This window comes from Bufo gargarizans, chromosome 6 (genome assembly GCF_014858855.1).
Source record: "Bufo gargarizans isolate SCDJY-AF-19 chromosome 6, ASM1485885v1, whole genome shotgun sequence".
NCBI lineage: Eukaryota > Metazoa > Chordata > Amphibia > Anura > Bufonidae > Bufo > Bufo gargarizans.
Genome location: NC_058085.1, coordinates 291,603,887 through 291,617,712, shown reverse-complemented (window position 1 = coordinate 291,617,712; position 13,826 = coordinate 291,603,887). Strand labels below are relative to the sequence as shown.

General features: G+C 44.4%; 1 protein-coding gene across 1 annotated transcript; it reads left to right on the top strand.

Moving 5' to 3' along the window:
• Positions 1–12,340: 12,340 nt before the first annotated feature.
• Positions 12,341–13,430, top strand: LOC122942574 (taste receptor type 2 member 9-like). Its single transcript, XM_044300233.1, has one exon. The coding sequence runs from the start codon at positions 12,414–12,416 to the stop codon at positions 13,359–13,361; it is 948 nt and encodes a 315-aa protein (XP_044156168.1). The 5' UTR covers positions 12,341–12,413; the 3' UTR covers positions 13,362–13,430.
• The last annotated feature ends 396 nt before the right edge of the window (positions 13,431–13,826 follow it).

Sequence of the window (13,826 nt, the reverse complement as noted above, 5' to 3'; positions counted from 1 at the left end):
GAAAACAGGAGCATACTTAAAAAAAGAAATGCAGAGTTAAATTCAGGTGACATTTTCACATCTAGGGTGACAGAAACCCTTTAAATAGGAACTTTTTCCTCTGCTTTCTGTTGTAGGCTGCTACTTAGCTTTCTGTAGTCTGACTCTCACTGTAATCCTAGAAAAACTTCTTCCTGGTTTAAAGCTTCCTTAGCTTGGCTTTGTTCTGGTTCTGATCAATAGGTTGATACACTGCTCCAAATTAGATAGATAGATACGTGCATGCACGGCGAGAGAAATAACACTGACACTCTATATAAGGTCAAAGCATAACTCTAATTTATTAGGTGGGGCTTCACATTATATACCCTCCATATTAGTGAGAGGAGTGGGCTCACATGATTGGTCTTTTAGCAAGAAGGAATGTAAACAGGAAATAAGTTTAAGGCATATGTATAATAGACTCAGAGGAATTCCTGACAGTTTCAAGTTTTTGCTGCAAATAGTTTCAATAATAGAATGCATACTAGCAGTTGCCTCTCGGACAGACACCATTTTGTAAGTGACAAGCAAGTGTCCATTATATTCCATAACAGCATAGGCAATGCAAGCCCAGGAGGGGACATGCAACCATTTAGAACTCACAGGCAGGGCGTGTCCGGCAGGGACAAGGTCTGATTAAGGAACTTCCCCTAGCAGGGGGTAAGTTAGACACACAACCTCTCCCTAGGAAAGGTAGGCTGGAATTCACTCCTAACTAATCTATAACTCTTCCCTCTAGAGAGGGGAATAGAGTGGAATAGAGTGGAAGAAAGGTTCCACTCTATCTAATACAGCTCTGCCAGAAATTCTGCCATCTTGTGGTAAACCAGATAATTACATGAACATAAACAGTTCACAGGAATAAATATGCACATTATTTAGAGATGGCATGAAATACATTCTGATTACATAAATTAGTACATTGGAGACAGCAGTAAGGAGCAAAGAGTGGTAATGGCACTCTGGGGCACCTTCAATTTTCCCAACAGCAATGGCAATATGAGAAAATTGCACTCATTGGTAAGTATTTATATAGTATACAGCTGATCAGCTCACCTTGCTGTGCGCAAATTTTCATGTCTCTAGAAACAGCGCAACAGCACAAATGAGATGCATAAAAAGGGGTACAAGTATGGTAGAAGCATGTGTGAGCAGAAAAATGCTGTTTATATGTTTTGGACAGCATTTTCTTTATTCCTAACCTAACATTTCTGTCACGGTCGTATTGTTGTTTGACCGTGACACGGTTGCCGTGCAGACTGATTGCCGGGGGCAACGTGTAGTTTTCGGTTTGCACTCGCACTTACCCTTTAAGGTGTGACTCCCTGCTGTTTGGTGAGCGAGGGGTTCATCTTCTTCTAGCTGGTGGGGATTTAGGTGTGTCCTGGGTGTGGCCATTTTGTGGGTATTACCAGTGGCTTCCTGGCTGGAGTACTCAAGCCTTGTTTGGTGTTGGAGCTCTGCCCCTCATCTGAGTGAATCTGCCCTGTCCTTGAGGGGCACCTTGTTGGACATAAATTGTGTCCCCTTGTATCCTCTATGTACCCTCACCTCTCTTGTTGTATGTCTGGTGTGGGTTTATGTTCTGGGTGTGGTGTATGTTTAGTATGTTGTTACATGTCTGGTTTGTTGATGTAGTGTCCAGCATGTCTGCTGGACATTTCCCCAGTCTGTTGTTTCCTCCGAACGGGGGCCCTATTGGTTTCCTGGAGGAGTGAACCAGAAGTCTAGGATGTGCAGTCGCTAGAGTTCTGGTTCCGGTGTTGGATTGAAGTGCGTTTGTATGGGTTCCAGTTTTCTACGGTGTGTTCTTCTTTGGTGCCTTCCAGCAGCTGCGGCAGGTAAGTGACCAGGTTTAGTGTTGTTCTTGGTTCATCTGTCTCTGGCCACTGGTTACTTACCTGTCATTCTACTTGGTATCCTTTTCCTTTGTTGCTAGGCCCGTGGGAGACTACGGTTCATCCGTGTCGTGGATGAACCTGGTTGTCTCTTATTCCTGACCCCTATTCTAGGGATTGTTAGGGTCAGTAGGGCCCAGGTTCCAGTGTATAAATCCTCCCACCATTAGGGGGCGCTCATACAGTAAGGAGATCAGGGCTAGAATGAGGGTTGTATAGGTTTTCATCTTCCCTATCCTTGCTTACTGGCCTGGTTACTTCCTTTATTCCCTTCATTATACAGTGGGGGTTTTTCCCCACTCCCCACCATGACAATTTCTCCTTGTCACACATGCTTCTGTTGCACCCTTTTGTATGCTAATTGAATACTGTGTAAGAGGTTGCTCTCTCAAACAGGGCAGCCATGACAGATTCGTTTGCAGACAACAGGATTAAAGTCCAACTTGATGCTTTATTTTATGACACTCCGGCAATTTATAGGCAACTCCAATTATTATTCACTGGATACGGTGTAGATCCAGCATCACAAAACATAAATCAAACAAAATAAACTCCTTCTCATCTGGGCTCTAACTAATACAGATTAGCTCCTAGCTCACCTATTGAGTGCAGGTCACACACAGAGAATCCGGTGTCTCTAGCCAGCAAGGCAGCCAGCTTCCTAGACATCTTCCAGGCATAATTCCCCCTGACTGACAGCCTGGATTGTGCTTTTATTTCCCACTAACGATCCCAGCTGGCTACACCTGAGGATCCCTCAGGCTAGGGGAAAAATCTGCCCTGGAATGGGGTAGACTGGGGAGGTCCCACTACCAAACTTACCTTCCCAATCCAAATAAAATCCAGCCCTTGAACATTTAACAAAACTGTCTCAGCAACCTACACTTTGCTAAAATCACTTTAGCTTTTCTGGATTTTACTTACCTCACCTAGTTGAGGAAACTGGGTAAGATATACACCCCTTCCAAGACTTTTTTATACACTTTACCACATACTGTATCCGCCCCCTCTTCTCCAGACCAGAGGTCTGGGCACTTTCAGCCACCATACAGTGTATCCTGGACAATGCATCTGCGTTTCCCTGCAATTTCCCCAGCCTATGCTCAACCTTGAAATTATCATTTTGCAGGGAGAGAAAGCACCTGGTTACTCTTGCATTTTTTCCTTATTTTGTTTCATCCAGGTTAAAGGAGCATGAGCTGTCACCAACCAAAATTTTCTCCCCAGCAGGTAATATTTAAGTGACTCCAGAGCCTATTTAATGGCCAGACATTCTCGTTCCACTATCACATAATTTTTCTCTGCCAGGGTCAAATTCCTGCTTAGGTACATCACTGGGTGCTCCTACCCATTTATTACTAGTTGTGACAGGACCGCTCCCAAGCCTGCATCAGGCGCATCCGTCTGGACCAGAAACGCCTTTCTGTAATCCAGGGAAATGAGCACTGGTTGTTGACAGAGGCTTTTCTGCCTCTGGGGTCCACTTCACCGACTTAGGGCCTTTCTTTAAGTCAGTCAATGGTGATAAAATTTTTACCGGGGGAATTGGTTGCGACACCTCCTTAGTCATGGTCTGTGTGGCCACCAAGGATTACCGATCTTTCCACGACTTGATCAGATTTATGTGGTAAATCTGGAAGGGTTTTCCCTTCCTGGTTGGTGCACCATATAGTTCACCTCGCCCACTTTTTCCACAATATCATAGGGACCCTGCCACTTTGTCAGAAACGTACTCTCTACAGTGATAATTTAGATCAGGACTCTGTCCCCGGAATTAAAGCTCCTTACCCTGGCAGATCTGTTGTAGATTTTCCTTTGAGCCTTCTGAGCTCTTTGCAGATGCTATTTAACTATGGGCATCACGGTCGCTATCTGGTCTTGCATTTGAGCCACATGTCCATGTTTCGTAGGGGCACTGCTTCCGGGTACCGAGTGGCATAGTACAACACAACCAAGATATACTGTGTCCCCTAGCCAACTTAACAATGGGACCCACCAAATCCATCGCAATTCTTTCAAAAGGTACCTCAGTGATGAGAAGAGGTACTAAAGGACTACAAAAATGTGGGGCCAGGGCAGTTTTCTGGCAGGTGGGGCAATAAGTCACAGTATAATTTTTCCTACTTATACACTCCATGCCAGTAAAACCTTTGTAGTACTCTCTCTTGTGTTTTGCTAGCGCCCAAATGATTGCCATGTAAGTGACTATGTGCCAGATCTAGTACCATACGGTGATAGGGTTTTGGTACCAGAAGCTGCTTCAGAATTTTGTTGTTAATTTAGTTAATCGATTCAGAAATTTCTGGTCAGCTTCTGGTTCCTGTGGTACACCATATATCACTGTAAAATTTCCTCAAGCACTCATGAGAGTGGGGTCTCTAAATTACTCCATTCTAAAATTACCTCGAGACACTTCTAAGTCCAATACATTTTGCCCCGATGGGGAAGCTTCCTTTATCCCCGCTAACACCTGCAACAGAAAAGTGTCATCATCATCATCATATATTTCATACAACTTCACATTTTTATTATGAACCTCACCTGCACCATTGTTTTCAATGGTCTTTTCCCTTACACCATTTAAAGGGGAAGGCACAGATTCTGCAGGGGTTTCTTCCCTGGCTGCATAAGAGTCACAATTGGAAGTCTCTGCCCAGAATCACATCATGCAGTCTTTTTACTACCCCGACTTTATAGGTTACAGTCCTAGTCGGAGTCACCAGCTTAACCCGAGCCACGGGGTAAGACTTGGCATCCCCGTGGATGCACAGCACATTTATGCTTTTGTCCAGCACATAATTCCCAGCCACGAAGCTGGCATGCACCAAGGTGACCAGACTACCAGAGTCCGAAAAAGCCCTAATGGAGCAGTCATTTACCACCAGAGTACATATCTGCGGCTCAGCCTCTAGTCCTGGTGAGGCCGCACAGACTAGCACCGCATAGAGCGACTGTCTCCAGCTAGTTTCACACTCCATGGGCTTTGAGGTAAGAGGGCAATGGGCAGCAATGTGTCCCCACTCACGGCACCTCCAGCACTGGAGCATCGAATGTCTCCTCGGTGGGAAGACCTCTCCAGGATCAGACTGCCCATGGGACTCAGTCTTAGGCCCACGCCCCCAACCTCTAGAGCCTTGCTCCCTCTTGCACCCTTCCATACACCCCTAACAGCCGTAACTCTCTTACCCATAGATGATACGGGTCGGATACTCCAGAGAGATGTTGGTGCGGCAGGGACATAACAGTGCTAGTCCTCAGTTGCTAGGAACCTTTCCACCAGGTTAACGAGCTGGTCAGCAGTTTTGGGGTCCCCATGTCCAACCCACTGCTATAGCTCTGCAGGGAGGGCTCTAAAATAGGGTGTATATCTTTGTTCAAGATGTGAGCAAATTACCAGTTTGGAATCGCAAATCGAGTCTCTAAACGTGCAAGTTGCAAAACTGAAAGGCATTGACAATTTGCAAAAGAGTTTGCTTCTCACCGAGCAAGCACTCTTTGGGGTAGATGAGGGGGAGAGTGACAGAGAGGAGGCTGAGGAAAGTAAGGTAGCTAGCTGGGTAATAGTTAGAAAGTGGGGTAGAGGGAAGAGTGCCAGGGAGGCTAGCCCTGATCTGACACACCCCAACAAGTTTGCACGTTTGGCAGATGAGGGGGATGTCAGTCCAGGGACGGCACTGCTGCAGCCGGACACTTCCTCTGCCATTCAGGGGAATGTCATCTACAGTAAGCAGGTGAGCAGGAGAGCAGGGCAGGCCAGACAGGTGCTGGTAGTGGGAGACTCCATTATTAGGGAAACAGATAGGGAAATCTGTCACAAAGACAGTGATCGCCGAACAGTGTGCTGTCTACCTGGCGCTAGAGTTCGACACATAGCGGATCGGGTTGACAGATTACTTGGAGGGGCTGGAGAAGATCCAGCAGTCATGGTCCATATCGGAACCAATGACAAAGTTAGGGGTAGGTGGGGAGTCCTTAAAAATTATTTCAGGGATTTAGGTCAAAAGCTTAGGGCAAGGACCTCAAAGGTAGTATTTTCCAAAATACTACCTGTACCGCAGGCCACACAAGAAAGGCAGTGGGAGATTAGGGAGATTAACAAGTGGCTCAAGAACTGGTGTAGGAAGGAGGGGTTTGGGTTCCTGGAGAACTGGGCCGACTTCTCTATCGGCTACAGGCTCTATCGTAGGGACGGGCTGCACCTCAATGGGGAAGGGGCAGCTGTGTTGGGGAAGAAGATGGCTAGAAGGTTGGAGGAGTGTTTAAACTAGGGACTGTGGGGGAGGGAAATTACATTATAGGAGGCGAAGATAGTGCAGATAGAGACCGGAGGCAAGGTAGTGGGACTGGGGGAGGAATGGAAGGAGGTACTAGAACAGTTCAGAAGGAAAGGTGTAGGGTAAACTGAGGAACTGATAAAACTGGGGAAGTGGAATTAGTGATGTGTGAGAAGGACTATGACATAGTGGGAATAACTGAGACATGGCTGGATGATAGCTATGACTGGGCAGTTCATGTACAAGGTTACAGTCTGTTTAGAAAGGATCGTCAAAACCAGAGAGGGGGAGGGGTCTGCCTTTATGTAAAGTCCTGTCTAAAGCCCACACTCCGTGAAGATATAAGTGAGGGACATGAACATGTGGAGTCACTGTGGGTAGAGATACATGGAGCTAAAAACAATAATAAATTAGTAATAGGAGTTTACTATAAACCACCTAATATACCAGAGTCCACAGAAAATCTACTACTAAATGAGATAGACAAGGCAGCAAATCATAATGAGGTGGTTATTATGGGGGACTTCAACTACCCAGATATAGACTGGAAAACTGAAACTTGTATATCTCATAAAGGAAACAGGTTCTTGACAATAACCAAAGACAATTACCTCTCCCAACTGGTTCAGGACCCAACTAGAGGAACGGCCATACTGGACTTAGTATTAACCAATAGGCCTGACAGAACAACAGACGTGCAGGTTGGAGGACACCTGGGAAATAGTGACCATAAAGTAATAACCTTCCAATTATCATTTAAAAAAGCGTTTCTACAGGGAAGAACAAAAATACCAAACTTCAAAAAAGCTAAATTTAGCCAACTAAGAGAGGCCATAGGCCTAACTAACTGGGACAAAGTCCTCCAAAAAAAAAAAATACAGCCACAAAATGGGATATCTTTAAAAGCATCCTAAAATCTCATTGTGAGAGGTACATACCATATGGGAATAAAAGGTTAAGGAACAAAAAGAAACCAATGTGGATAAACAGAACTGTAAAGAAAGCAATAAATGACAAAAAGAAAGCATATAAAAGACTAAAACAGGAGGGTAGCACGGAAAAAAAACATGTAAAAAACAAATAAAAGTGGCCAAACTAGAGACCGAGAGATTAATTGCCAAAGAGAGTAAAACTAACCCTAAAATGTTCTTCAATTATATAAATATTAAAAGTATAAATATGAAGGTGTCGGCCCTTTAAAGAGTAATGAGGGGGGAGTCGCAGAGAGCGATGAGGAGAAAGCAAAGGTGTTAAATATTTTTTTCTCCAATGTATTCACTGAGGAAAATAAACTGTCAGATGAAATGCTAAATGTCAAAATAAATTCCCCATTAAAAGTGTCCTGTCTGACCCAGGAAGAAGTACAACAGCGATTTAAAAAGATTAAAATAGACAAATCACCAGGACTGGATGGGATACACCCCCGCATCGTAAGGGAATTAAGTAATGTCATAACCAGACCCTTATTTCGGATATTTGCAGACTCTATACTGACATGGAATGTCCCACAGGATTGGTGCATAGCAAATGTGGTGCCAATATTTAAAAAAGGTCCAAAAACAGAGCCTAGAAACTATAGGCCAGTAAGTTTAACATCTGTTGTGGGTAAACTATTTGAAGGTTTTCTGAGAGATGCTATGTTAGAGCATCTCAACAGAAATAAGCAAATAACGCCATATCAGCATGGCTTCATGAGGGATCGGTCATGCCAAACTAATTTAATCAGTTTCTATGAGGAGGTAAGTTCTAGACTTGACAGCGACGAATCAATGGATGTCGTATATCTGGACTTCTCCAAAGCATTTGACACTGTACCACATAAAAGGTTAGTATATAAAATGAGAATAAAGGACTGGGAGAAAATGTCTGTGATCTTGTAGAAGGCTTGCATAGTAAAATATCATTTTTTTTCGCAGATGGCACTAAACTGTGTAAAGTAATTAACACTGAAGAGGACAGTATACTACTACAGAGCGATCTGGATAGACTGGAGCTTGGGCAGATAAGTGGCAGATGAGGTTTAACACTGACAAATGTAAAGTTATGCACATGGGAAGGAATAATGCAAGTCACCCGTACATACTAAATGGTAAAACACTCGGTAACACTGACATGGAAAAGGATCTAAGATTTTAATAAACAGCAAACTAAGCTGCAAAAACCAGTGTCAGGCAGCTGCTGCCATGGCCAATTAGATAATGGGTTGCATCAAAAGGGGCATAGATGCCCGTGATGAGAACATAGTCCTACCACTTTACAAATCATTAGTCAGACCACACATGGAGTATTGTGTACATTTCTGGGCTCCTGTGAACAAGGCAGACATAGCAGAGCTGGAGGGGGTCCAGAGGAGGGCAACTAAAGTAATAACTGGAATGGGGCAACTACAGTACCCTGAAAAATTATCAAAATTAGGGTTATTCACTTTAGAAAAAAAGACGACTGAGGGGAGATCGAATTACTATGTATAAATATATCAGGGGTCAGTACAGAGATCTTTCCCATCATCTATTTATCCCCAGGACTGTAACTGTGACGAGGGGACAACCTCTGCGTCTGGAGGAAAGAAGGTTTGTACACAAACATAGAAGAGGATTCTTTACGGTAAGAGCAGTGAGACTATGGAACTCTCTGCCTGAGGAGGTGGTGATGGTGAGTACAATAAAGGAATTCAAGAGGGGCCTGGATGTATTTCTGGAGTGTAATAATATTATAGGCTATAGCTACTAGAGAGGGGTCATTGATCCAGGGAGTTATTCTGATTGCCTGATTGGAGTCGGGAAGGAATTTTTTATTCCCCTAAAGTGGGGAAAATTCGCTTCTACCTCATAGTTTTTCTTTTTGCCTTCCTCTGGATCAACTTGCAGGATGACAGGCCGAACTAGATGGACAAATGTCTTTTTTCGGCCTTATGTACTATGTTACTATTTTACTACTTTCTCCACGATCTGGGCCGGTGTAGAAGACTCGGGTTCCAGCTATTTTCATACTAGATGGATCATACATCTGATACCGGGCAGGCATGTCTATGGTGTAGCTCCACGTGACCCTCTGGGCACGAACTGCCCAAGCAAGCCAGGACCTCCATTTTGTACTTGGCATAGTCCCGGATGTGCTGTTCCCTGAGGTCATAGTAGGCCTTCTGTGGTTCACCGGACAGAAAGTGCGCAAGGACCTCTGCCCACTCTGCTAATGGTGGTCTCTCTCTCTGCCACTCTCTCAAACACTGTCAGGTAGTGTCACGAGGGTGCCAAGAGCCACGTCTGGCTCCGTTATACCCGGGGTCAGGAAGTCACAGCGGGTGGCTGCGCGCTCTATGTCTAAAGATCACGCTGTTTCTTAATGATAGTTTTCTGTGTTTACCTTACTATCCTTTTTGTCTCACTCAGGGATCCGTAGCTTCTCCTCCTCAGCTGTTTCTTGTCTGTCACTCCCAATCTCCTTATATTATCCTCTCTCACTTCTCTGGTTGCCAGATATAGAGCTTCCTGCCTGGACTTCTATACTGACCCACTGGAGCTGTGAATCCTGGTTGTTGTTCCAGAGTGTTACCCTCCAGATCCCTGCTGGGCTTTTTGTTGTCTTCTGTTGTCGCCCACCTGGGATTATATGTTGTCTGTATTGTCTGTCCTCCCCTTGGTGTTTTCCTTTAGAGTTAGTGGTGCGGACTAGTGTTCCCACCACCCTATTCACTATCTAGGGCTCATCTTAGGGAAAGCCAGGGTTTTAGGCACGCGATCGGCGTACGGGTGAGGAACCCGTCTAGGGACGTCAGGGCAGTCAGGTGCCAGCCTCAAGGTGAGATAGGGGTCACCACCTTTCCCTCTCCCTTGGACAGAGCCTTCCCTTTTCCCTCCCTTTGTGTCACGTATGTGATAGGCACGCCGGTCGTGATAGGTAGGCCTCAATGTCATCTTCAGCTACACAGCCTTTCTCACATTAAAAGTCTCTGGGGGGCTTACCGCCACTCGTTGGGTTGGAGCTACAACAGTCTCTCTTAATACAGCAATCTGCTCCACCAGTAAACGATTGGTTTCCTGCTGTTGGGCCTGGGCCAGTACCTGCTGCTTCAGGATTTCCTCCATTGCAGTCGACGAACTTTGCAAAGCTGCAGCTTTCACCCAGGACAATAACGCATCAAGTGTCATGCCGTTACCCCTAGCAACTTGCTCTTGTCCGCATCCTCCACCAATTGTAAGGGGTTGCTCTCTCAACCAGGGCGGCGGTGACAGATTCGTTTGCAGACGACAAGATTAAAGTCCAACTTGATGCTTTATTTTATGACACTCCGGCAATTTATAGGCAACTCCAGTTATTATTCACTGGGTACGTTGTCGATCTAGCATCACAAAACATAAATCAAACTAAATAAACTATGAATGTAAGTGGCACTACTGTGTGGTTGACAACTCTGATCTAAAACTACAGGTCCTGTGATGTAACAGTCCTGTGTTACTGAGACAGTGCAGTTTCTAGGTAAAATTTCTCTCAGGGCGAGTGTCAAAAAATCTCCCCCCCCACCCCGGACGGTCACAGTGACGCACCCAGTGACCCACTGTCCCATAGACGCAGGCTTCTTTCTCAGCACTGCTCCGGGCGGGCGGTGGCAGGCAGTGCGGGCGGCGGTGCTCACCTCACTCACTGTACGTCACGCAGTGCGTGAGGTACAGTGAGTGAGCGCCGCCGCCCGCACTGCCTGCCTGTGGGGGGACATTATTTTTAATAAGGATCACTATGGACATTATTTAGAATGGAGGCTGCTGTGGATGTCATTATAACTGTATAATGTCTGATAGGCCTAGTCCTGAGTTATATTACCCTGCCCTGTATAATAATGTACCCTGATACCCCTTAGTTATATTACTCCAGCGGGGTAATATAACTAAGGGGTATCAGGGATAGGTACATTATTATACAGGGCATGGGCAGGGTAATATAACTCAGCTCAGGACTAGGCCTATCAGACATTATACAGTTATAATGAGTAATGACACCAACAGCAGCCTCCATTCTAAATAATGTCCATAGTGATCCTTATTAAACTTAATTTCCCCCACAGTGACAGTGGCCCCCATTTTCATGTCTCCCACAGTGGCCCCCCCATTGTAATTAATGCCCCCCCATTGTAATTAATTCCCCCCATTGTAATTAATGCCCCCCCATTGTAATTAATGCCCCCCATTGTAATTAATGCCCCCCATTGTAATTAATGCCCCCCATTGTAATTAATGCCCTCCCATTGTAATAATGCCCCCCCATTGTAATTAATGCCCTCCCCCCCCCCCCCATTGTAATTAATGCCCCCCCAGACCATCACTCGCCTCACAGCAGGCATCAGCACTGCTCAGGGGCTCAGGGCGGGCGGTAACAGGCAGGCAGTGCGGCGCTCACTCACTAACTGTATGTCACGCACCTGCGCCGCCTAGTGGGAGGAGCAGGCGCGTGACGTCAGTAAGTGCCGCCCGCACTGTCTGAAGAGTGAGAGGACTCGGCACTCGGGCGCAGGTCAGGCGAGATGTCAGAGGGAGGGAGCCAGGGAGCATGGCCGAGAAACGACAAGAGGGCGCCCCTGCCGGCGCCCCCCTTCTGACAGCGCCCCGGGCGGCCGCCCGTCCCGCCCGCCCCTAGAAACGGCCCTGTACTGAGATCACTGCACTTACCTAGCAGTGAGTTAAAGTAATTTTCAGATCCATGTGAGCTTCACTGTAAAAATAATAGAAGTTGCCATTATTCATGCCCTGTGTGGTCATAATTGCTATAAAAGAGAAATCCGTATTCTTTGCATACTGTATGGTCATGTCACAATGGGAACTGATTAATTTGCAAACATTTCCATGTGCCGTGTTATGTGCAGTATTGGGTGGTAATATCTATTTACAATGCTGTATCCAAAACAGGTTGTGGTTAAAGTAATTGCCATGTGCTAGCAACAACACATACAATATGCTGTACACAGGAAGAAAACGCCCAAATGAATCTGTCAACTATATTTGCCTTTTCTTTTGTCACTTTTTAAAAGATCAAAGCGACTTTTCATATACGGGCAATCATCTATGATTAATCTGCATTTTCTCATTACCAAGATGAAGGAAGTATGATAAACTGACTGTACAAAATGCATATGCATTATTGAAGTCGGAATACTCGTTGCACAGGTCAATAGATGACATACTTCTACAAGGAAGGAGTCGGTATCATTCCCAAGCCAACTTGACTCAGCATGTCTTTTATTGGTCCTCATTTGGCAGTTGGTATTCATACCTTGTTTCTAGTGACTGGCGTATTAGCAAATTTATTCATCCTGATAGTTAATTTCCAAGACTGGTTAAAAACCCATGATTCCAACCCAGCAACACTTATAATCAACAGCATTGCCCTCATCAATCTCTTCTTCCAAGGAGCAGTTGCATTTAATGAGGTCGCCAGCTTCATGTTTGTGGAGTTCTACATACAAGTCTGGGTGGTAAATCCTTTGGTCATCATCATGTCTTCATTGGCATTCTCAAGCCTTTGGTGCTCCACCTGTCTATGCTTCTACTACTTCATTAAGATAATCAATTTCAGCAGCTCCTTTTTTCACAAGCTCAAGGCAAAGATTCCTGCAGTTGTACCATGGTTACTCATTATTTCTGTTGCTGTATCTTGGTCAGTTGGGGTACCAGCCTACTGGGATCTATACATGGACATTAAGCCTATGCCTGCTCTTACAGCTCACAATGCAACATTATTATTTTCTGCCACTCTTAAAAGCAAATGCAAATGTCTATTTGAGATGTATATGTTGTTTGCTGCTCTTGCTTTTTCTATAATATTTATCACTGCTGGATCCATCATCACCTCTTTGTGTAAGCATATGATACGCATGAAGAAAAGCAATGAAGGTTCAGGAAATTCAAGAATTCATTCTCATTTATCAGCGGCTAAAACAGTGACTTCTCTTCTTCTACTGTATTTGATATTTTTTGGTTTTCTGAGTTCATTATTTAGTGAAGTGGAGAATGCTAGGAGCTTAATATTTTTCCTTTCATTTATTGTGGTTTCCAGTTTTCCAACATTTAATTCAATAATTTTGATAATGGGGAACCGGAAGTTATCAAACAGCATGAAGAACCTTTTATGTATGAGATTAACTGCTGCTAACACTGAAGTTACTATAACTACCTACTAACATTATCTATGTTGACCCTCCACTACTAGGCAATTTTTACTTCTTCTCTATATCCTGATTAATCTACACAATGATTGTCACCACCTTTCATTATTGAACTATAAAAGATGTTATGATGTGTATAATCCTATTGTTTCTGTAACAAATAAATGGTCCTTTTTCTGTAGTGTTTAAATTTACTTATCAATTATTTTATGAGTTAATTGGTCATCGAAAGGACAGTGTATGTTTATGTGTGCCCCTGCAAGATCCTAAAATTGTATGCATATGAAATATTGTGCAATATGTTATGACATAAGGAATATGGATGGAGATAAGAAGATGGGTATGGTAAATATATGCTCCACCTTTCATTATTGAACTACATGTATAACAGATGTTAGTCTCAAAGAATGATCAGGTTACACTAAAGCATCACAGTACAAATGCTATAAAATAAGTAACATGGATAGAGATAAGAAGCTA